This window comes from Pleurodeles waltl, chromosome 3_1, assembly GCF_031143425.1.
Source record: "Pleurodeles waltl isolate 20211129_DDA chromosome 3_1, aPleWal1.hap1.20221129, whole genome shotgun sequence".
NCBI classification, from domain to species: domain Eukaryota; kingdom Metazoa; phylum Chordata; class Amphibia; order Caudata; family Salamandridae; genus Pleurodeles; species Pleurodeles waltl.
In genome coordinates, this window is record NC_090440.1 from 1653895774 (window position 1) to 1653920778 (window position 25005).

The 25005-nt window shown below is 42.3% G+C and overlaps 1 protein-coding gene across 2 annotated transcripts in view; it reads right to left on the reverse strand.

The window, feature by feature from the left end:
* Positions 1 to 24613, reverse strand: part of OLA1 (Obg like ATPase 1) — a 659689-nt gene extending 635076 nt beyond the window's left edge. Inside the window, exons 1-2 of one of the 2 annotated variants that reach the window (XM_069225367.1) lie at positions 24475 to 24613; positions 23299 to 23399 (exon numbers count right to left, since the gene is read on the reverse strand). In XM_069225367.1, coding sequence (XP_069081468.1) covers positions 23299 to 23399 — 101 coding nt within the window. In that variant the 5' untranslated portion in view covers positions 24475 to 24613. Of the gene's footprint in view, positions 1 to 23298; positions 23416 to 24474 lie in introns of both variants that reach the window. The other variant, XM_069225368.1, reaches the window with a different exon arrangement.
* Between the last annotated feature and the right edge of the window lie 392 nt (positions 24614 to 25005).

Below are 25005 nucleotides of genomic sequence, written 5' to 3' on the forward strand. Positions count from 1 at the left end.
TTTTTGAGTCTCTGAATTCATTCTGCTGCCACTAATGTAGGTATTCACTGAAGGACTGGACCCAATAGTACGAATCACACACTATGAATCTTCGTAAGTCAGGATCCGTATGTTCCAGTGTCATCAGGAGAGCATTAAACTCAGTCAGTTGTGCAGTGCAGTCCCCTAGGGTCTGTGTGAATGTGTTCTGATGGTGGAATTGGCCATCCTTCATTACATCACTCACTGCTGCTCAAGCAGCAGGGTACTGTTTTGTGCCTACTGCTGGTTGTGCTGAACCATCAGTGTAAATGATCGTCTGATATTGCTCAAGTGACAAATTATTAGCAGGCACTGGGTATTCTAGTTCATAATGGAGGAACTCTTGTGTCTGTAATTTAGGGTCAAAAACAGCCAACGTCAGTGGCTGTCAGAGAGGTGGGCCATTGTATCAAACGTGGATGTAATGCTTTTGCATTCGGAACACTGGCTTTGGTAACAGCTTCAAGAGCCGGTATCAGGGTCACAACCACAAATCGTTTCCCTTGGGCCATAGGTCTCTCTTTAGTGACAGCCATTAGAACAGCAGTTAAAATCATTTCAATGGGAGCAAAGCGTTGTTCAGCCATGGGAGTTAAATGTGATTTGTATGCTACTGGGATGGTATCACCTTCGTTGAATGTTACATAGGTGAACCCAATGGCACCATTAATTACCCTGATGACCAAATTTGTTTTATTGTCCCATGTGTTTAAGTGTTTTGCCTCCAGCATGTCTTGCTGTAAAGTTCTGAGTATGCGTGTATGTTCCAATGTCCACAGTTTACTTGCGAAATTTTGATGTTTCAGATTGTACTGTGGTTTTATGCGCTGTGCATAAACATCTGGAATGTAAGTCCTGACAAAATTTATGGGGACTGAGTCCAATCCCAAACCGTGTGGCAGCTGTCAGTCTATCCCTTTCGGCTAACTAGCAGCACCTCACAGATACCGTAGGTAAAAGTGATTTGTGGTAGCTCATCGCATGGCACTCGGACTCCTCGAGGATGCCATGGTGGAAACAGATCCTACCCTGTTCCCCAGTTAAATAAGTCTCACACGTGTAATGACAGGCACAAGCTGAACTAGGTTCAATAGCATTTATTGGAGCAAATGTATCTATGTAAAAAGGCACGAAATTAGATTATAAGGATGATGAAACCAGACACTTACAACGTGACAAAGAAAGTGAAACATAGAAATAGTCCCACGATATTTGTCACAACAGTATCACCAATATTCCTACACACACTACTAAGATTTCTACATGAGAGTAAGTAGCAGTGATAGCCCATCTAGTCCTAGGAGTGTAGCACGAGCCCCATAGCTGTGTTGTATGTAAAGGAGAGATCAGTTAGTCTGCTGGAAATCCTCCTCCGCGACAGAAGAAGAAGCACAAAGTTTCTGCTCAAACTGCAAAGGCGACGGACAGCATAGGATGGTGATCTGACTGAAATGACCCCTCTAAGGATAACAAGGCAGCCTGATGTTTTATAATAAACACTGTTATTATAGGAACTGCCATGACATGACAACACATCCCTGATTAAGGAGACACTGTACTCTCAGAGTCAGCAATACCCGGGAACCTATCATATGTAGCCTTGATGCGAGTACAGAATGAAATGTTATGCAAAGCAGTGAATAAAAAAAATCTGTAGAGAAGGCTAATAGATAAGAAGAATAAAATATCGCCACTAAAATGATGTCTCACTAAAATAATAAAAGGAATAAAATGCCAAGTGACTCCGTAATGGGCAAGAGGTCTCAGACATAAGCAAAATTAGGCAAAAATAAGAGTAAGTGCCTAACTACTAACCTCACCACACTATGAGTTTTTCTAATAAGTCTTAAACCTGAAACCAAGGGAAGACATCATCGAAAACTGACTCAGTTATCCAAACAGAGTGCAAATCAAATGGAGGACAGAGACACTCAGCTGCAAACAACAGCACCCACCACAGATGTTAACCTTAAACCACAACCATCCCTGGTCAAAGGGAAGAAGCTTCACATATGGTTCACAGTTTGAACTAATCTAAAGTTTTGGATATACTATCAGGGAACTTTATGGTTCATCACTGGTTTATGTTTGTGAGGTAAGCAATACTGCTGTAGTGCTACCTACAGTTGGATTTTCTTCTGGTTTTACTTCCTGAGCACATATACCGGATACAGCATGAAGACGGCCATTCTATTGATGGTTAACAAAACATTACAGTTCTTGAAGTGCTATTTTGATGATTTTACAGGTTCTATGGTACCTGAACAAAGAACTGATTTCCAACCTGAAAAGCTAAATGTGCTTTAGAGTGCTTTGTTAAACTGGTTCAAATGGGGTGACAATACTCCCACAGAGGAATTCTTTAAAATATATTGGGAATCAACCACTATAAGAAACCACTTATTTACTAGCAGTAAACATTTTATCATCATACGAACAGCAGTTCATTCTGAATTTAATTGCTGCAGCATATTATCTAATGAGGTTAAAAGGGTAATAGCAAATTTGCAGAGCTCTGGCAGTACATTCAATATTTTTCATGCTTTGGTGCTAACAAAGATTACTGTCATGATCTACCATGTTTAGTAAATGCTTTTTACAATGTGGGATCTACGCCCTTGGAATACAAGGGGGCCACTCTATTATCACTCCTGAAAAAAGATGGCTTGGATCATAACATCCCTGTGAGTTACAGACCAATTTCTACAACATCTTTTCAGGTGAAAACTACTGAATCAGTAGTTATTACCCACGGCAAGAATATTTTGAGACCAACACCATTTTTATTGACTTTCAGATACGTTTTTGACTGTGGGTGGGAACAAAAACAACAGCGAAGGCTGCGTCACCTGAATCAAAGATGCATTTGTGCATTAATTCGATCACTCCAGATGATTTGGTATTGTGGACTATGGTCTGCGGGGAAAGAGGCTGAAATAGCAACAACAAAAAATGTGTTAAGAGTCATAAGTGCCAGCCTTTCCTTTCTCTAATATTATGAACCATCACAGCTCCATCAATCGAACAGGTTAAAGAGCGTGCATTGTTCAAGATGCAGACTCGAAAAATCCAGGACCTACCCATGTTCTGGTTATGACAGAAAACTGCCTGCAGCTAAACACAGACAACAGACTGAATTTATGATCTTCGGCAAGAGCAGAACGACTCCTGTTGGCCTTCAGAACTAGGACCAGCACTCACTATCTCCGAACATGGCAGACACCGCAGAATCACCACTACTGACAAGAGGCTCACTATGGAATAACAGATTAACACCGTCTCCTTCGCCTGCTTATTCACTCTGTGGATGGTACGTAAGATCTTGAAGTGGCTACACCCCCTCCCACCCCCTCTCTCCCCACACACACACACACACAAGACACACCGTGACACAGGGCCGCATCATGAGTCAGGTAAATTACGGCAATGCCCTCTATGTAGAAATGTTATTTATTCTTTTTATGACTGGATTTGTTAAGTGCGTGGCTACCCGAAACCGGGCTTCCCAGCGCTAGAGGATAACCAGTAGCTATCACTGGATTTTACTTGGGGGAAAAGAAAAGTTTTGAACTGTTTGCTAAAAGACAGAAGATCATTATCAATTCTCTGATTAACAGGCAGCGAATTTCATAGCTTGGGTGCTAAATATGCAAAGGAACGCCGACCGCCACTGGATCTTCTGATTCTGAGTATGGTAAAAAGATCCAGGGAGCAAAATCTAAGTGATCTACTTGGTTGATAACATGTGATCAGTGAGTGAAGGATATTAGGGCCTTGGTTGTATCTGGCCCGATGTGCAATACCAAGAGCCTTAAACTGAATTCTGCAGCTTACAGGGAGCCAATGCAAGGTTGTGCGTGGCCCACTTGCAGAATGAAATTTGGGGACCCCAGGAGAATCCTTGCCACAGAATTCTGCACTGTTTGCAACAGCTTTCGAACTCCAGAAATAGATCGAATTTCCATAATCCAAACGTGATAACATTAGCCCCTGAACAATAGTCCTTCTAGCTTCAAAAGGAAGCCATTTAAGGATTTTGCAGAGGGATCTCAGAAGACCAAAGCAAGACCCTGAGATCCTGATTGCCTTTAAAGCCATTGAGAGCTTATGGTCTAGTAGAACTCCCAGGCTTTTTACTTCAGGCTTCGGTACCGGGCATTCGCTCAGAACAGAGGGCCAACTGATTTGTTGCCAAAGGGAAGGGGTGTTACCAATCACCAGCACCTCAGTTTTGTCACCGTTTAACTTTAGGCAGCTGTCACCCATCCATTTTCCAACCCCTTTTAGACAGTTAAGAGTCGTAGAAGTACGTTGAATGTCCTGGGAGAGTGTGACTACTAACTGGGTGTCATCTACGTAGGAGACCATTGAGAATCCAAAGGCTCCTATGATGTCCGATAAAGGGTGCACATAGATATTAAAGACAGTAGGGCTTAGTGATGAGTCCTACGGGACTCCACACCTCAACCTATAACTAGTTGGGTAGCAGGATCCCTCTTTGACCTGACAGCTCCTTTTGCTGAGAAATGAGGTCAGCCAGCCTAAGACTATGCCAGCAACCCCAATGCCTTTGAGGCAATTTAATGGTACCACATGTGAAACGGTATCAAATGCTGTGCTCAGATCAAGGAGAAAGAGCGGAGCCGAGCCCACCTAGGTCTAGAATCTGCTTTAGATCTTCTGTGGGCCTTAACAGAGCAGTTTTGGCACTATAGCCTGCCCTGAAGCCTGCCTGAGTCGGGTGAAGATTGTTAACCTCCAAAAACAATGATAGTTTCCCATTAATGTATTTTTTCAAGATCTTGTTTGGCCCTGGCAGGAGGGAGATTGGTCTGCAATTCTCTATAACCAATGGGTTCAGCAATGTGTTCTTGAACAGGGGTAGTTAATAGCATGTATCCACTCTCCTGGCACTTGACCATTAGATAAGGAGAGAATGTACAAATCGGTCAAGAGTGACATGGGCTCCCCTCCTTTTAACAGAAAACCTAGTGGGGCAGTCACCTCACGACTCCTACAAAGACTTCAAACCATACTGAACGCCGAAGCCAGACTCATCCTTGACTTTCCCCGATATCACACCACATCTCAGGCAACTCCACTGGCATGTTTAATAGAGGTGCAAATGCAAGCTGCTGACCCAAGCACACAACGGAGGATCCGCCTACATTAACTACCACCTGAATTTCCACCAACCTCCAAGAAACTACGTTCCACCTCCCTATCACTTGTCCACAATCCACACATCCACCAAAGCAGAAGTGGAGGACGTGCCTTCGCTCACATAGCAGCAAAAACCTGGAACAGCCTCCCCACGCATTGCCGGACCATCACCTCTCATCAAGAATTCCGTAGAACCCTCAAGACCTGGGTATTTGAATGAGCCACTGAGACCTGCAAGCAACTAGACACCGTTGAGGGTGATTAGTCGCGCTTTACAAATCCTGTATGTATGACTGATTGATGACATAAGGCAAGTAATTTCTGACAGAAGATCTTTGATTTTTTTTTAACATCTTCTACAAAGACACATTACAGAGGAATACATGTTCTATTATGTTATGACTATTTATTGCTGAGGACTTAAGTAATAGATTTTTGTCTGTCGCAGTTGCTGTAGGACTCTTCTGTATTGCCAGGCATTAGGTCTTGAAAGTCAGTTACATGTTCAATCCTACATGCAGCAAGGTAAGACTACTTCTTACCTGGTCCTCTATGCGTTTCCCTGAAACCATCAGGGAAAAGCCTCATCAGTCACTAGGAGATGGAGTTTTGCCTATTGTAACACATTTGTCAAAGTGAGAATTCTTCATCTGACATCTACATGTATTTTCTCCATAGTGCTGCAGTGACAGTAGGGTCTTGGACAATAATCATGACGAAAGATGTGGGTCCCCTTGTCAGAGAGAACAATACCCAGATAGGTACCCCTGAGAAAGGCCAAAACAAGTTGGTATGTCATATGTGTATTAATCCATTTAAGATCTTTGTACACCGACCATTTGTCACTCCCCAGCCACCTTAATAAAGAAGTACTTTGGGATAGGCGCGGAGGTCATTTTAATAGTAAGAATACTGGTTCCCTACTTACCAGAAAATACTTTATTTTGATCTCCCTGCCCCAAGGGAGCTTTTTTCTCCCCCTGGGACTACAGTTGAAGCCGCTGAGTTAGTATCATCTTAACTCGGCTGGGTAGACTTGACAATGATGAAGCATGACACTATTAGGTAGGTGAGACCTTTCCATTCATAAACAGAATATGCATCTTCTCACTGCTAGGGAGAGGGCTTAGTGTGACAGTGAGCATTGTTTGCCTAGTGTGGAATAGGATCTCACCCCACATTTTGTGTGGCTGCACAAATTCAAGAACACCTTCCAAGCACCACTACTGCACATTCAACATGGTATCTCACTGGGGAATTATCCTTTGCTACTTTGGTTTGCTGTCAAGGATTTCTTTTTTATACAGTTCAGCCAGTATTGTGACTTATATCATGATTTTTTTAATGATTCATTTTTAACACTGTTTGTATGAATATGTATTTTAAAGTCTAATAAACAAGAGGTAATAAATATTATGGCTCTATTCCAGGTTGTTCATTGGGGCGGTTGTTTTGAGCCTGCAGAACTATGAGATTAAAGTACTAGATCTGCAAATTCTAACATCTCCACAAATAGCCCAAAGACTCTTTGATGTCCTTTCATGCGGTCTAACACTAACATTACATTATGTATTAACGCCGCAAGATATAAGGATCGCACGCTTTACATTTCACTAAGTGACGGATAGGTGTGTACACACACCGATACGAGCACATACGCGGTAACTTGGATTGCTATTTCGGGATTTGACTTTGGTTGGAATTTCAGGAGAGGGAATATAACGTCCATGAAATAGTTTCCATTTTGCTTGTTGTAAAGCCCTGATGAAGTCTCTGAGAGCAAATTTCTCACAGGACGAAACATGTGTTGGCTGTTGTTGTAATGGACACTTCATTTCAAGAACAAATTGAACTTTTTCCTATTATCCTGGTCGGATTTATGTGTGATGGTCGTGAACAAGACACCAAGACACGAAACACGTGGATGATTGATCTTGCATTTCACAAGTGCCTTGACATCTGTTTGGAGCTGTTTTGTTTCTATTGCAGAAACTTAGGAGGAGTGGGGAGGATCCTCCTGCCAGGAGCACCGTGTATACATTAACTTGTCATGTTGCTAATTTGGTGATTCAATGTGAGCGCTGATTCCTATGACTACTCTCCTTTCCGTTTCCCTTTTCTTAACACTAACATTACTGCAAATACAGCACATGAAAGCATAATTTTAATGCAGATAGAAAAATAACTATATGTTCACCCGTGGGTGCTGTGCTTAGTTGGGATCAAAAAGCATCACAGTACGTCTGTGCTGCTTCCATATTTAATAATATGCCTTTATACCTTCCATACAGAGCCCTACATTTCTTAAGTCCATCTGCTTTTGCACATACATCATCTGCTGTATTTCTCAAATGAATGCTATATGTAATAAAACAAGAATAATAGAAAGTAGGAAAATTACCACAACCAAAAGGCATGGATGAGAGGTGTTTAGTCACAAAGAAATGCATTACCGTACATACAAATACTCCTGAGTTGCATGAGGAGCATGCTTCAGTCATAAATTCTGAAGCGGTAGCAAGTAGTGGCGGAATGAGTTTGGTAGCTTTACAAGATGTGGGGTGGCAGTAAAGGTGTACAGCAGAGAGGCAGGGAACCCAATTTAATTATGCAAAGAGTGCAACATTAGTTTTAATCTTAGCAAAACGCTTAATGGAATAAAGGTCTAGACAGATATGGCTTTTGAAACTTGGAGAAGGCAAAGCCAAGAACAGATCTGGAAATCAAGGAAAGACATTTACAAAGTGCTTGATTTTGCCTTGCCCAAAAAAAAACAAATAGATAAATAAATCACCTGATTTTAGAACGTTAAGTGGAGGTGGTTTGTATAAGACTCAGAAGCATTTTGGAAACAAGGTTGGTCAATGTGCAGGGGTTGGAATGTACTCTAGCAATGCTTGGAAGTTATACTGCTGAAGACAAGCGCATTCTTTTGGACATTCTCCGAGGGGTGTCGATGTGTTGGATTTTCAAATTCTAAATAGACAGTCAACATTAACAGAAACAGTACTTATGATGGGGGAGTTACATCTTGCTGACAATATAGGTTCAGAGATGGCGGGGTGACTGAAGCTTGGACAAAGGGGCAGGAAAGGACAGAGTTTTAGTGCTGCAGTTGTGGGGAAATAGAAAATGACATTTTCCACAGGCCTAGACATCAGACACAAAGAGGTAATCAAATCTTAAATGGAAGAGATGCAGTTGCCATTTGACTTTGGAGGGAATTGATAAAGGGGATTAGAAGATGACTGGTGTGTAGTTTCCAAATTTGAGGCAAAAGAAGGAAAAAAAAAATATATGAGTCACTAAGGATGGGTGGTGTATAGTGAGCCGAAACACAAAAAAGATATAGTGGCTATGTAGCACTTTTTATGTCAGTGTTATATGTATAAATCACTGATTTCTACATTACCAAGATTCTGGGGTGGAGCAGGGTAACACAAGAGAAGAAGAAAAAACAATATTTTTGGAAGAGGACACTTCACTCACATAACGTGACATGGTTCATCATAGGAAACCTCTCCATACACGGTTGGGACAATACCACCAGGGCGGAATACCTCCTAGCAGACCCGAAGAAGGTAGTTCTTAGCTAAGATATTTTCCTGTAAAAAACAGGGGGATCCAGCAGATTACCTAGAGGTAACTGGGTTTTCACTTTTAATAGTGGCAAAACACACTACAGGATGGAGTGAGAACACAATGTCTCGGACCATCATCTTCTCGCCAACATGTTTCTGCCCTATTCTAAGTCTTGCAAGTGTTCTCCAACTCAAGTCCAGCCTGCCCCTGCAGGCTTGTGTGTGCGTCATGGCACATGTGCCCAGAGAGTGAAGATTACCCATGTGTGTTTTCAATTCCAATGAGGATTGCTCTGCCCCTAGGTTAACATGGGGAAGGTTTACTATTAATCCTAACTGCAAAAGTGGATTACAATGGAGCAGCCTTATGTTTCCTATAATTGAAATCATACTGACAAACTCCTTCCTATGGTAAAGGTGGTTTTGTCAATAATCACTGGGAAATGCCACTTGTCAATGACAATACAGACATGCTCCATGAAGCTGATTTATCCCCAGAATCTGTACTAAGGCCACACTTATTCTTATATATACACCGTGAGCCTCCCCAGCCACCATTATTGCACGGCTGGCCCTTTGACATGAACAAAAGTAGGATGCCATACTTTGGATTTACAGAAATAGTCCAGGCTTCACCACATCAGTAATAATAATTGAGCATGTAAGTAGTTTTACACTTCACCATGATGATTAAAATTAATTGAAATTATTGACGAACACAGTACAACTATAGATGCTATGTCCCCACTAGGCAGACGACTTTGACCAGAAGGCCATAATTAATTACTGGAATTTCTAGGTGAGTGCTTATTCTTAGCCCCATTGATTTAACTAACTGGACTGAATAATTAGGTCCCCTATTAATCTGGATAATTTTATTATTTTTAGGTGCTACCGAATACAAAATATCCCCAGTCCTGATGATGACCCTCCATTGATTTAGGTCTATAAGTGGGGTCAAAACGTCGACACGAAATTGAATGTGGATTGTAACTGTAAAAATACTTTGTGACTTCAGGGCTTCCTGGATTGACAGAGCCGTAAGAAATCCATATTGTTCTTAACCATCTTCTGTACATATTGTATATAACACTATCACTCTCCTTCACAATATTCACTTTCACTGTGTTTCAACATAGGAGCACCTACTATCACAGATATTGAAAATGTGCAATATATGCTGTTAAAATTTGTTAAAGGAAGTAAAAAGGAATAAAGTACAATTAATACAATAAAGATTGGATATACGTAATTGTCAAACTGACAGCTTACCGTTGAAGTCTAGGATTACTTCCCCCTTGCATTGACCATATAATAATCTTGTTTATTGCCCTGGTCAAAAGGGTTAGAGGGATTGCCTCATTGCTTTAAACTACTTCTAAAAAGTGGGCATTTCTCTGCTCTAAAACGCTTTGCATGCCTTTTTAAATTCAACTCTATTCCACATTGGAGGCTGGGGAGCACATCTTTGCAATCCCCAGCAACAGCTATAATCCTTGGGCACACAACTGGAACAATAGACCTCTGCCATTTGAGGGCCTGGCTGGATAGATTGGAAGGAGTGGTTTTGACACTTGGCCTCTGAGGGCCAGATTATGTCCCCTATACAGATTAGGATCTGAATTCCAAGGCAGACATGCCTACAATTTAGGAGAGACATCTGTAGTTCAAAGGGATCCCTCTGAGCCACCCCAAACTTCAAAGTCACACTACAGTATACCTACTCGTGCCCCACTGTAGCAAAGGAGAGATAATCTTGCAGGGACGTGGGATCGGTGAACCTGGACCGCATTATGCTCACTGCCAGAGGAATCTGTTGTGCACAGGAGTATCTACTGCCCCTGGAAGGGACCGCGCACCTTTCCTGCATCATGGCTTGCCTAGGCAGACTGACTGCTGCTGTGTGGCACTCTGAAGTGTGCTCTCCAAAGGTTTGTTTGCTTGCTCCCTGTTCTCGGTGGGGGTCTCGGGGAGATCAAAGACCTTCTGCAAGGGACCTACACCTTCTACCTGTGTCACCTGGAGAGCGTTGCCCTCTTAAGCGCCTACATCGTCGGCTGAATTCCACCTGGTAGCAACAATGTGAGCATAGAGCCAAATACTGTGCCTGGAGACCAGATTGCCCGGTGCGGAGCCTTCAAACAACTGTCTGCATTCAAGGAATGTGGCTCTTCATCGTGGGGCCACAACACAAAATCGTCTGGTTGGTTGAGAGCAGGTTCACCGGTTGCGGGACCCCGCGTGGCCCACTTTGTTGATTGTGCCAAATTTCTCTTGTGCAACATGCCAACTGCATGCTCACTGAGTGTGGTTTCAGATTCACAGGTTGCGACCCTCGGTGATGGGAGCGTTCCCAGAGCATTCTACCTCGTGTGGCACAGCTGAATTTGCATCTTTTGTGTGTGGCCAGAATTGTCTGGTGTGACTTAAGTCATCGCACACCAAACGTTGTGCCTCATTCCAGGGGATTACATCATAGGTAACTTTCAGTGTGTCTGCGGAATTGTCTGGTGTGACTCAAGTCATTGTGCACTAGATGCTGTGCCTCATTCCTGGTAGGTATGGCATTGTTTTTTTTGTGTGCAATCAGAATTGTCTGGTGTGACTGAAGTCATCACACACCAGATGTTGTGCCTCATTCCAGGGCGGTACAGTATTTGGTCACTTTTCATGTGCAATCTCAATAGTCTGGTGCAACTCAAGTCATTGTCCATCAAATGTTGTACCTCATTCCAGGGAGGTATGGCATTTGGTAACTTTTTATGGGTAATCGAAATCGCCTGATATGACTCAGGTCATCGTGCACCAGACACTGTGCCTCATTCCAGCGAGGCACGGACCTACTGGCACTTCGTGTGCAACCGGATTGTCTGGTGCCCCTCAAGCCATCAAGCACTAGACATTGTTCCTCATTCCAGGGAGGTGTGAAATAGTTAACTACTTGTGTATTGGAGTGCCGGGGCTGGGTGGGCACTATTGTGATCAGCGTGTGTCCTAAGGTGACCCTCCCTACATGCTTTGTAGACCTGGGCCCGAGCTGGAAAGCAAGGTGTGGAGACCTCTGAGTGAACTCCTTGAGTGGTGGCCAAACCTCCATTTGTTGACTGATCAGCCTGCTATCTATTTTTTCCCCCATCATTCCCACAGGACCCGGAATACGTGTGACTCCGGCCACAATCTGCCTAGTATCCGGGAAAAGGTTGCTTTCATCTCCAGTTCGTGGGGGGCTGAGTAGCAGGGATTGGTTGAAGTGTTGGGAGGTTTGCGTCCACAGGGTCCGCGAGTACAGTAACAATAGATCTGCCAGAAATCAGTGGACTGCATTAGGGTGCTGAGAGCGAATGTGTGGGAGGTGCGCGCTATTCGAGTCTGTTTGATATCTGTGGCATCGCGTAGCAGTGTTAAGTGAGTGTGTGAGGGTAAATGCCTGTGATTTACTGCACCGCAAGGCGGTGTTGCCGTACACGTTGTTTCCTTGCCAAAAGACTATCACAGCAAGGGTATTTAAAAGTGCTGGAATTATCAGTGTGTACACATTACTGCTAATGTTGTAAACCGGAGTGCACCCTAGAACTGTGTGATACTAAAATGAGATACTAGCTAGGGAGGTCTCGTGCTGACGTTTTGCACCACATGAGGGTGCTGGGAGGGAATGTAGGATTTTTCCCAAGTGTACATATTGCTAATATTGTCTTTAACACGGTTGGGCCTAGTACTGTTAGTGATATTTCTGAATGTGATTTATGCCCAGATTGACATGATGTTCGTGTTATGTGTTGAATAAAACTTTCTTTACATACAATTCGTGTGAAGTCTCTTTTGTGATGCTCAGTGTACTTACTGCACAAGGGTGCTGTGCCAATGCTTTACACATTGCCCCTGTGATAAGCCTGTCTGGTCAGTGCCAAGCAACCAAAGGGTGAGTGCAGGTTATACATATGTAATCACCCACCCCTGACAGAAGTGATAGCTTCTGCCTGGCTAGTGCCCCGCCTCAGTCAATGACAGCATGCCCCCTGCAACAGATGGGAATAATTATAAAGTCATGTTGTTGAGTGGGAGTGGTAAAATCAGGAAAGGGTGTAAAAGTATTCACCGGATTCAGCAGCGGCATCGGTCCGAAGTCGATTTCCTTGGATTTCCACCAGCTTTCCTCTGAAGGGCCCAGGGACTGGATAGGGCACCACTTGTCGGAGCAGGAGTCTCTCCAGAGACTCCAGGTGCTGGCAGAGAGAAGTCTTTGCTGTCCCTGAGACTTCAAACAACAGGAAGCAAACTCTAAATCAAGCCCTTGGAGATTTCTTCCCAAGATGGAAGGCACACAAAGTCCAGTCTTTGTCCTCTTACTTCTGGCAGAAGCAGCAACTGCAGGATAGCTCCACAAAGCACAGTCACAGGCAAGGCAGCACTTCTCCTCAGCTCTTCAGCTCTTCTCCAGGCAGAGGTTCCTCTTGATGACCAGAAGTGATCTAAAGTCTGTGGTTTTGGGTGCCCTTCTTATACCCAATTTCTCCTTTGAAGTAGGCCTACTTCAAACTAAAGTCTCTTGTGAATGTGAAATCCTGCCTTGCCCAGGCCAGGCCCCAGACACTCACCAGGGTGTCGGAGACTGCACTGTGTGAGGACAGGCACAGCCCTTTCAGGTGTAAGTGACCACTCCTCCCCTCCCTCCTAGCACAGATGGCTCATCAGGAAATGCAGACTACACCCCAGCTCCCTTTGTGTCACTGGATAGTGTGAGGTGCAACCAGCCCAACTGTCAAACTGACCCAGACAGGGAATCCACAAACAGGCAGAGTCACAGAAATGGTATAAGCAAGAAAATGCTCACTTGCTAAAAGTGCCATTTTCAATCACACAGTCTTAAAATCAACTTTACTAAAAGATGTATTTTTAAATTGTGAGCTCAGAGACCCCAAACTCCACATGTCCATCCGCTCCCAAAGGGAATCTACACTATAATCAGATTTAAAGGTAGCCCCCATGTTAACCTATGAGAGGGACAGGCCTTGCATCAGTGAAAAACGAATTTAGCAATATTTGACTGTCAGGACATATAAAACACATTGCTATATGTCCTACTTTAACCATACACTTCACCCTGCCCTTGGGGCTACCTAGGGCCTACCTTAGGGGTGTCTGACATGTAGGAAAAGGAAAAGTTTAGGCCTGGCAAGTGGGTACACTTTCCTAGTCGTATTTACAGTTCAAACTGCACACACAAACACTGCAGTGGCGGGTCTGAAACATGATTACATGCTACTTATGTGGGTGGCACAACCAGTGCTGCAGGCCCACTAGTAGCATTTGATTTACAGGCCTTGGCACCTCTAGTGCACCTTACTAGGGACTTACTACTAAATCAAATATGCCAATCATGGATAAACCAATCAACCATACATTTTACACAGAGAGCATATGCACTTTAGCACTGGTTAGCAGTGGTAAAGTGCTCAGAGTTCAAAAGGCAACAGCAACAGGTGAGGAAAGATAGGAGCCAGGATGCAAAAAGATTGGGGATGGCCCTGCATAAGCAAAAAAGTCCAACAGTGACCATAATGCTAATGAAGTGAGGATGGCAATGCCAGTTGTCGACTCCCCAATTGGTGTCCGAAGTTTGACAGGACTTATCCCAAAAGACCAGGGTCAGAGGCTTAGATGGCGTAATATCCCAATTTCTACTTTGCAGGACATTTTTAATAAGCCAAGCCTAAATATGTTCTTAAATTCACATGTGAGGCCCCCTTCTGTTATTCTGGCTGACTTTCAGAGCCTAAACCGCACCATCAGATCTATTATGTCTCATTTAACTGGGCCTCCAAGAGTTTCTTTAGCTGGCTGGTTTGACAAAAATTGCAGAGAGGCCAGTAAGTGCCTACATAACGCCCTAGGGATCAGCAACTTGTCAAGCTAGCCAGGGCCACCTATAAAGAAGCTGTTGGAAACAGGAAGCGACTCCTTAAAGAAGAAATGTGAAAGAAGCTACTGAACACTTGCAAACTGGGTGATGTGAGGGTTTTTTGGCACATAGTCAATGGTAAACAAGCCTATCAAGCCTCTCCCGATGATATAAGAACTAACATCCCCTCCCTTAAATGGGTGGCTCATTTTAAGAAGGTATATTTATTGGGTGTAGACGCTCCTCTGAATGAGGTCGAAGACTCTCCACCATTCCCACTTAGTATACATTTTGGAGTGGAGGAGGCTCAATTGGCCATCATGGGCATTCCTTAAAAAAAAGGACAGGGCCTGTCAGGGTCCCTATGGACCTCTACAGGGGGAACATCTGTCTCTGGGTACTATTATTGACAAATGTTTTAAATGTCGCTGCTCAGACCAAAATCCCAAACTCTTGGAAATATGGGGTTATCATCCCAGTTTTTAAAAAGGGATGTAGGCAGGGCCCAAGTTGCTACTGCCTAATCTCTCTACTTGATTCCACTGTTAAGATTGTGGGGCACATCATTTTGCACCGCATTGAAGAATGGGTTCAAGCTACCAATGTCATTTGCCCAGCTCAGTATGGCTTCAGAGAGGGTAGGGGACGATGGAGTACTGCCTGAACCTAAATGTGTTAGAGGGCAAATATGTGGCAGCAAAGAACGGAGAGATTTACCTTGCCTTTATGGATTTGAGTTGTGCGTTTGACAGGGTAAATCGCTCAAAGCTCTAGAGCATTTTAGAGTGTCTTGGGCTGGCACAACCACTGATTAACTTCCTCAGTGCCCTACAAATAGGTATTAATGCATCCATTAGATTCGGCACGGAGGAGTGTTCTGACCCTTTAATTTGTATAGGGGAGTCAGGTAAGAGTATGTTCTAGCGCTGATTTTATTCTTGCTATACATAAATGGGTTGAATCCCTTTTTGGTTACCAACAGTAAAGATATGCTGAGGGTTAAGACCAGCTTGGTGCCTTTCTCCACTGTACGCAGACTATGTAGTGTTACTTTCTTGCACAATTAACGGTTTAAGAGGTCTGGTGGGCTTGTTTGTTAATTTCATAGGGAAGCTGGAGTTGGATGTCAATATTTCAAAGACTCATTTTATGATCTGTGGTAGGCAGCTTTCTACACTCCGACCAATCACTATCAAGGGGTGGGTTGTTACAAGGGTGGCCTCATTTCCATACTTGGGAGTCACATTTGATCAGCAGAATAACCGGCTCCCATGCCTTGCTCATCAATGTTCCCATTTTTATCAAGAATGTGGGTCCCTTTTCAGGTTTGCACTAAGGGTGGGTGTAAACCCATTTTACAACTCCTTCAGATTTATGAGATAAAAAAATTCGATTCTGCAGAAGGTTGTTGGGCTTGGGGCATATAGCTCTAGTCTTTTTATACACGACTAGTTGAATCTCGACTATGATAAAGACCTTGCTAAAATTGCTTTTATGGATTACCCTTTGGAGTGGTGAACACACTGCATTCAATAGAGAGATAACTGAAGATTGCCTTGGTTGAGAGCAAGGACACAAGATCTCGTAGTTAGATTATATCAGGAGTATTACATTAATCCAAGGCGTCCTGGGTTGTTTTTTTAGCCTGCATCTGATAACCAAGGATGGCAGAAAGCTAGTTAAGGAACAATTTCTTCAGGAGGCCAGAGAACACAGAGAGAACTTGGCCTTGGGAAATCAATCTATGAGAGCCTTATTGCTTTTGAAATCTAACGCCGGCCCGAAGCATCTCTCATTTGTCAGAAATCTGTGGGAGAGATCACTCCTCACCAGGTTTAGGCTGGGTGCTATTCGGGTTAATCTTTGCTTTCCTCCAGGACAGTATGAACTGTCTTCCACTGAGGTTTGCCCTTGTGACGGTTGCTCCCCCCAGAACCTAGAGCACTTGGGTTGGTTTTGTGGATATTATGATCCTCCTAGAAGAGGTATTTGTTATGGTCCTTAAAGCAAAGGTTTTTTTTATCAATTTCGAACTGCCTTTCTTTATCACCAATTGTTAAATGATTATACTGTGGCCATGGCGGTTTATTCCTTCCTGAAGATTGTCCTTAATTGGAACAAAGTGATGAATTATGGGTTTTTATTATAACAATTTGGTGCCTCTATTATTAAGCATAGCTATGAATGCCATATTTGCTTCATTATTTATAAATGGACATTTTACAAGGCTTTTACATTTTTATGCTTAGATCTTTTTATACTATGAGTGAGTTATGAATGTGGTTGTATTCTTTTATGATTATATTTATAAACGAGAAAGATTCATTCATTTAACTTCTCATAACAACAAAAAAGATGTGCGGTGAATTTAAGGTTTGAGTTCACATCTTACTGGCAACCCAGAAACCTGAGAAATGGGTATAAAAACTGACAGACTTTACCCATCTACACACTAGACACCACAGCTCAAGAGGAAAACTTCACATAACAACCAGTAATTGCAATGCAATAGGTCTTGCATTTACTTGATTTGGGGTTATTGGCATTGGTAAATGCAGAACTGGACTTTTTGTTTTTTTTAAACCACATTTATTGGTCAACTCTGACGCATATTTCGTTTCTTTCTGCCACATAATTCCAGTGACCATGCATTTAACTAAAAAGCTAGTAAGCCTACTGGAATATTTTTTAAACAAGGCCCTTAAAACACAAACTACTTCCAGGTGCAAAACATATTTACTTGGCAGTTGGTACAGGGAACATTGCATGCAGGGCAATGAATAAATAATTGTACTCCAATATTGCATGCTTTCTGGATCACTGTTTCTTTACTGCAGTCTTGGGAGCTGAACAAAATGCCCTTGATTTTTCACATGCTTAAGGAGAACCACTTCACAAGATATTTATGATCCTCAGTCCTGAACTGAAATATCAGTTATAACATATTGACCTCTGCACATCATAATCAACTGTAAGCTCTCCTCGAGGTCAGTTTTATAAATACACACACACACACATATATCTCAAGTTTCAGACTCAAACGTGTAGTTTATCTAGTCTGGTTTCTGTTTTGTATTCGCAGCTTGTATCACGTTCTAAAAATAAAACGACAAGTCCCAGAATGCAAAGCTGAAACAAACTAAGTGAGTGAATGACGCATCAAACTAGGGAGCTGGACAATTCTATGAATACTACTTCAAGGGCTGGTTTCCAGTTTGTATCACATTATAAAAATAAAACTACATGTCCCAGAATTAATATGTGTGCTGCATAGAACATGTACTAAGCAGATCAGAGTGCATATAATGTAAAAATATCAAAATAACTCTGGTGATTTATGGTCTTTCTGGAGAGAGAACATACTTTTGTCTAGTGGAAGCTTGGAATCATCATAAGTTAGTGCACAGGGTTAATATGCCTGCCGCAAAGAACGTGTACTACGTAGATCAGAGTGCATATAATGTATAAATGATACCGCTGATCGATTTCGCACTCTGAGCGCTGTGAACGTCATGACATCCAAGAGAATGTACTTTTGTTTAGTGGAAGCTTGGAGTCATCAGGAGGTAGAGCACAGGGTTAATGTGCTTCCTTCAAAGAACGTGTAGTAGGCAAATCACAAAGTGCAAGTAATGTAAAAATGTCAAAATAAATCAGGCAATTTATGTTCTTTCTGGAGAGAGAATGTACTTTTGTCTAGTGGTAGCCTGGAGTCATAATAAGGTAGCACATAGGGTTAAAATGCCTGCTGTAAAGAATGTGTACTAAGCAGATCGGTGTGTATATAATGTAAAAACGATAATGCTGATTGAGTTCGCACTCGAAGTGCTGAGCGACATGGCAGCCACGAAGCACAGACTAAAGAAAAAAGTAGTTCACCCATGCTGAATTATATCGGCAATCGTGCAATTATCCCTGTAACAGGGTCGGTGTCCAAGGCAGTAACCAAACCACCCCAAGGCTGGAAAAACAAAGCATTTACCAATTACATAAAGTGATTTTTAAAAGGCAAGTCTACAAATGAATGAAAGTGATGAGTGTTTAAAAGCCCACAATAGTTACAACAGGTCAAATCACTTGTGTGCTCGACCTAAAAAAGGAAGATATGAGGTAAATGTAAGGTTTGAGTTCACGTCTTATTGGAATTTAAAAAGCACAGTGGCAGTGTCCCTTCCCTTTAACTCCTCCCTGCTGACCGCTGCCAGTCACCACTTTATAGTGCTTCCCATTCCACTTGGTTGCTGCTTCACTCTCTTTACATCGCTGAAGCAGTTTTCACTCCTCTCTAAAATGAGTCTGTCTCTTCTTTGTTATATAGTAGAGTTATTCTATATTAGATTTGTCACTAATATGTAGAACAGACCACTCTAGTGCTTTAATATCCTTACTTAAATAATTTGGCAGGATGGCCGGTTGTTTCCTAAACTTTTTTTTAACCTTCCCAGTGCCTATTTGGTCGTCTTTTCCTCTCGCAATGCCCTCCACAGTCTCTGAAGCTACATGTATTCTGTGGGGTGTATTGAGGAACATCAATGAGAGAGAGGGGATTGATTTGCCGCAAACAACAAGAGAGAAACGATTTACCACCAAGAAGGATTTAGACTTTATGTACTAGGAATCATACCCAATCTGAGGAAATATGCAATAAATAGCTATGAAAAGTACAAAATAGTTTAGGCAAATGGCAATTAAACAATATTTCTAAAAGCTGTCCAAAAAAAGGGAAAGAAGGGGTAAAAGGAACATAACCAAAAGTGAACTAGGGGCATCAGGGATCGAACTGAGGGAAGATCGGGGAGACTTCTAGGCCACACGTACAACAATTACATCAGTGTTCAAAACACCCCACAATCCAACAGTTGAATCATGGGGAAAAAACGCAACTCTACAGTTTAGCAGAAGTCTCATAAGGAAAAGGCATGTGAATCACAAGACCCATCTAAAACAAGTAGAGTGGGAAACCAGCTTAGCAACTTACCAGGTGCAACTAACAGATTCAGCACATGCGCTCTACCAAATGGCAAAGTCTACCACTACCTGAACAAAAGACCACATTGCTGGACAAATAGCATGGGTAAAATTAGCCGGAAACAAAGATGAACAATTTAAGAACTGCGTTTTGGGATTCTGCCACCTGCGTGATTTTAGAACTTATGCACCCATTGGCATCGACTTCAAGTCAAAAGTTCTCGATCGCTTAGGCAAAATATGGTGTGAAAGCAATAAATAACCATACTATAAAGACCAAGCCTAAACCTCACACTAACCCAAAGAATTACTTTAACAGCAACATGAAAGTGTCTCATACCTAGAGACCTGTAATTAATAAGGACTCTAGGTATGGTGGAAACATCAGATCAGAAGCAGCAATTCCAAAATAGAATATAAAACCCTTCAAAAACAAAGCCAATCAACGAATTCAGTAATCAAGTTTCAAAGCACAATCCAAGTTAAGAATTTTTTAAAAACAGAATTCCTTCATTACTCATCAGAAAAAAAGCTTTATCCATCCTTCCTGCGACTTCTAAACCTAAATGGCTTCACTACTACCTGTATAATCAACCTAATCACTGGGATTCTCCATAGACCCTGCTCTCACATTTATCTCAACACATTAATATGAGAACTAAAGCTGTGATTTCCATCTACAAACGTGGAAGAAAATAACACTTAATTCCATTTGAATTACTCGGACTGAGATGCATGTGTTTTTAACCTCTAGATTAGACTTCAGGGATTCCATGCTTGCAGTAGTTTCAGTCAGACCTGTTCTCAATCAAAGCTCTTTCATTAAGCAGCCAGATTAGTATGGAAAGCAAACAAAAAATGCCCACATTCCTTCTGTTCTGAATGATCTTCACTGGCCCACCCCTCTACAAGCAAGTTTATGCTTCAGGCTATGTGTTCTTACTTATAAGACCATAGGCAATACCGTTCATCTTACTTAGGTGAACTTTTGACCATCTCATTAGGATCCAGAAACATGAGAAACCTGAATTCTCCCAGACAAATCTCACTTCTTGTTGTTAGAAGACAACTCAAAACCCATCTGTTTGAAAAAATCCTGATCCAATGCTAAACCTTGCCCAAATAATCTCCTTATAACAATTCAAACTCACTATCTACCCGCTACATACTTTCTTTATGCACATGGAAATGTTAGCAATGCCAACCTTATGAGAGCTCCAGATTCTTAAATGTTGATCATCTTTCTTCCCTTTCCCTATCTCGATGCATTTTTTGCTCTTAGATAACAGTTATTAGTGAGGGTCGCGCATCTCTCTTTGGGTCCTGGTCGCACTATATAAATACTTAATATCATTAATAACAATTATTCGAAGAGGAAACTCTCAAATTAAGAATGGCCATCAGTTACCCAAAGGCACACACACTTCAAATGACCTAATGCTATTGGTTTGACCCCAAACAAACAAGCCATGAAAATGGAGCCTCAGAAAAAAATATGAATTTCATTCAGTGAAGACCAAAGCCAGTCATTCTGTCAATGATCAAAATCATTCTTCCACCAAAGTGCTCTGCTGAACACCCAGTCTGCTCACAAACACACCCTATTCATCTATGCGCCCATTCCCAAATATGATTACATTATCGTATAAAGAAAACCCGATTTGCTGATAACTACATCACTATTTTGAATGAGCAGTTAACACACAGATTTGAAGTGCTGTGCACAAAAACAGAAACAACCCAGTAAAAAAAGGAGAGGGGAAAAAAGGCACCATAAGCAACACAACCCCAGATGAGGTCTGAGCATTTACTGATCACACACTGTCTCACTAACATAGCACACAGCTCTTCCCCACAGAATAAGGCAAAGTATGATTTCAGTTGGGTCAGACCGTTTACTAAAAATTAATGTAATATTATTCATTACACCTATACCTCACTATAAAGAAAACCAACAGAAACAAAAACTGTCAAGAATACCAACTCCTCATAACCAAGGCATTTGAAAGAGATACAGCAAATTTAAAAGATGAAAACAGAAAACAAATTACCAGTTATACAACAAACCAATCACATCAATGAAACAACCAACACTCCCGGTCCCTGTTATCACGCCAACACTATAATACCCATAATGCCCTCATGTACCAAAAACTGTGCAACCCCACCCCATCGAGGACCCCCAAGAGAGCCAACAATGGAGCTGTTTCAACCTCCCCCTGTACAACTCTCGAGATTTCCCTCAGTACTGCCCTCCAATAATAGGTTATCTGGGGGCAGGTCCATACCATATGAAAGTCTGCCCTGGGGACACAACGAGGACAGTCCGCCTAGGGCCGCAATAAAAAACAACAAAACATACTATGTAGGCACAAACCAGGCTTTAGATTCACGAGAAAGACTGACAATACAAACGCAAAAAAAGAAAAACTGTGTAACCTGAATTAAGGTCACCAGGCTACATGAGAATTTCCACACCTCCCTGGAGTCTATTAAATTGCAGATATCAACATTTTACATGTGAACGTGGATGAGACTCAAGCGTAGCACCTTTGAGTGGTTATAACTGTTGCTTATCGATCAATTACTCAGGCTCTGAAAGACCATTCATGAAAAGAATAAGCAACGGTACAACACTCAAAATTGGGACTTTTTTTCCTTTAGACAGTCTATAGCATACTACATCTGATTATTGGAAGCCACTACCTTTATAGCACCACACGGAGCATCATTCTAAAATATTTCAAGTTTAAGGTACACCCATACTAGAAGGGAACAATCAGAGCATGTAGTAAACTACACGTGAAGACAAACGCGAGTCACAACATTCGCCACACCCACTGAAAAGCAAGTGTTAGATTTTTAGACCTTCCTGTTTCTGAAAACAATTCATTTAGACAAATAAAACAACAAATATTAAGGACATCTAGCTTTATTATTTGTACAAAGTGTATGTGTCAGAAACCGGTATACCTATCACGTAAATAAATCAGTGAGATTTCCCAAACCTTATGGGATACGCCTGGTTGTTTAAAGTAACTTCTATTTTCTGGTAGAATTGGACATACAAAACAATGGTTGAACTTCACTCATGCCTAAACGTTGATAGGGATCATAAATTCAATATCTGCTAAAAAGTTTATGGCAGCTAACAACTTATGGCAGACGTCAAAGTATCAGTATGTATTTTTACTTTAGCTAGGAAATGCAGAGAAGGCACTATGCAATGAAATACTCTGGTCTCTCTCTCTCTCTCTGTCAGGATTACATAGAGCTTCACTCCACCATCTCGTAACAAAAGAAAAAGTCCTATAAAACTGCGTGCCTAAATCGCATACGAGAAAGTCCCAAAGGTGGGAACAGAAACACAACGAAACTGCTGAGGTAAGTGCAATCCAGTCAACATAAGCATCACTCACAGAAAGCTTTCGCGTTAAGTAGATCACACCCTGCACTAAAGCTTATTTTTTTGCATGCATCTAGGAGATATGTTTCATTAATTTTGTAAACCAAAACAGAACAGCAGATGGCCATGTATATAAGCAAATGAGTAGCAAAGTTACGCTGGACGAAATGCATAATAAAAAAAACTTGGTCCACAATCTATTAAAACTGCACGGAAAGCAAATGGCATTTACTCTGAGATTTTTTTTGGAGACCACTTACCCAACATTTGGCAACCCGACAATACCAATCTTCAACGAAGTCCCAAACCTCCCAATGATTGGATGTTGTTTCGATACATCGGCTCCTTTTTTGGGCGGCATCTGAAAGTAGAAAGCACTGCTTTACTGGTCCAGCGTTTCTGTTTCAGCCCCTGGTGCACGCGACAACACGAGAATCACGTCAGCACTACCAGTTATTTTTCGCACAGTACCTCTTTAGGGGCCATGGGATCATATTTAGAAACAAAACAGTGTAACGTCATAATCAAAGGATTTCTTACACACACATACGATAAAAGTCTATCAATTTAATACGGAAATGACATTTGTGCAGAAGGTATTACTGCCGTCTGCATGCATAAGCACGTTCTGAAAGGCTGAAGCTAAAAATAAATTGACAGCCAGAGATGGGATGAAATGCTACCGGTTGCTGGCTGGTATTTCTGCATTTGACGCATGGCACGCCATTCATCTAACTGCCTCGGAAATCGTCTCTTATGTAGACCAGCCATAGCCAACAATAAAAATGAAAACATAGGCAATGGATTTACGTGCCAATGACACATTTGTCAACAATACCAAACACAGTGCTTCTGTACAACGGAGACACAAACCTCCCGCGTATTTCACACGCCAGCCTGGCGCTGGCTGCCCTTGGGGACATTTGAGATGTATAAACCGCATAACAACAGGCGTGTATGAGCTAACAGCCATGATACACAAAGATGGGTGTGCCTTGATGCGGAGTTTACTGTGCGAGTATTTACTGTCGTGCTGGTCATGGAGGAGCTGTGTGTGTGTAGATGGACAGGATAAACTGAGAAACAGTGTTCCAGTTGGCAGAGTTGGGATTGCTGATGGGACAGAACAGTCAGGCGTGTGCTTGTGACGTCAGGCAAGTCGAAATTGCAGATGCCCATAGTCAAACTAGAAACTGGGAGTACTAGTGAACGTGACAAAACTATCTACGCTCTCAGACAAGATAGGGCGAATTTGAAGCCTTAATTGGGAGTGTGTGCAGAGTTATGTATCTGCTAAAAAGGGTGAGATTCTCAAGTGCGTTGCAGCTGACGGTCACAAATGACAGCAGCATGTGTGCAGGCGGGAGTGTGGGCAGTGCCATACTAAATACTGAAGCTAATGTAAGAGTCGGCGCTGCGAGAGAGACGCTCTTCACCTTGTGTTATACGGGGCGCTTCTGCCGCTGCTTGTAGCTTACGAGCGGTGACTGAGAAGGCGCTGCCTGAGCTGCTCTTCCCTGGATCACACTGACACACGCTGCTAGTGCCGGTGCAGTGAAGGGAAAGGAAAGAACAAGCATTGCGCATTCGCACAACGCCCTCCTACATTGGCTGAAGACAACCAGCAGGTGAAAGGTCGAACGTAGCTTACGTTGCGTGCTGACGCTCTGCTTTAGTACTGAGAACCACCGTGCCGTGTGTAATTAGTAAGCATGGGTAAACATAGAAAGAAGACTGTTTGGCGGGGTTTATAAGAGGTCAGGTTGAGAGGGGAGGTTGTGCGGCGTCTGTGTTCATTCATATGGGTTTGAAAAGTGGGTGACATGTATGTATGTGTTTATTTCTATCTATGTAGCGCGGAAAAAGCGCTTGACAATAGTACAAAAGAACGTTATGTGGAAAACATTTTGAGAATCGTAGTACGCCACATTACAAATACTACAATGGCTCCTGGTGAGTGTTACTTA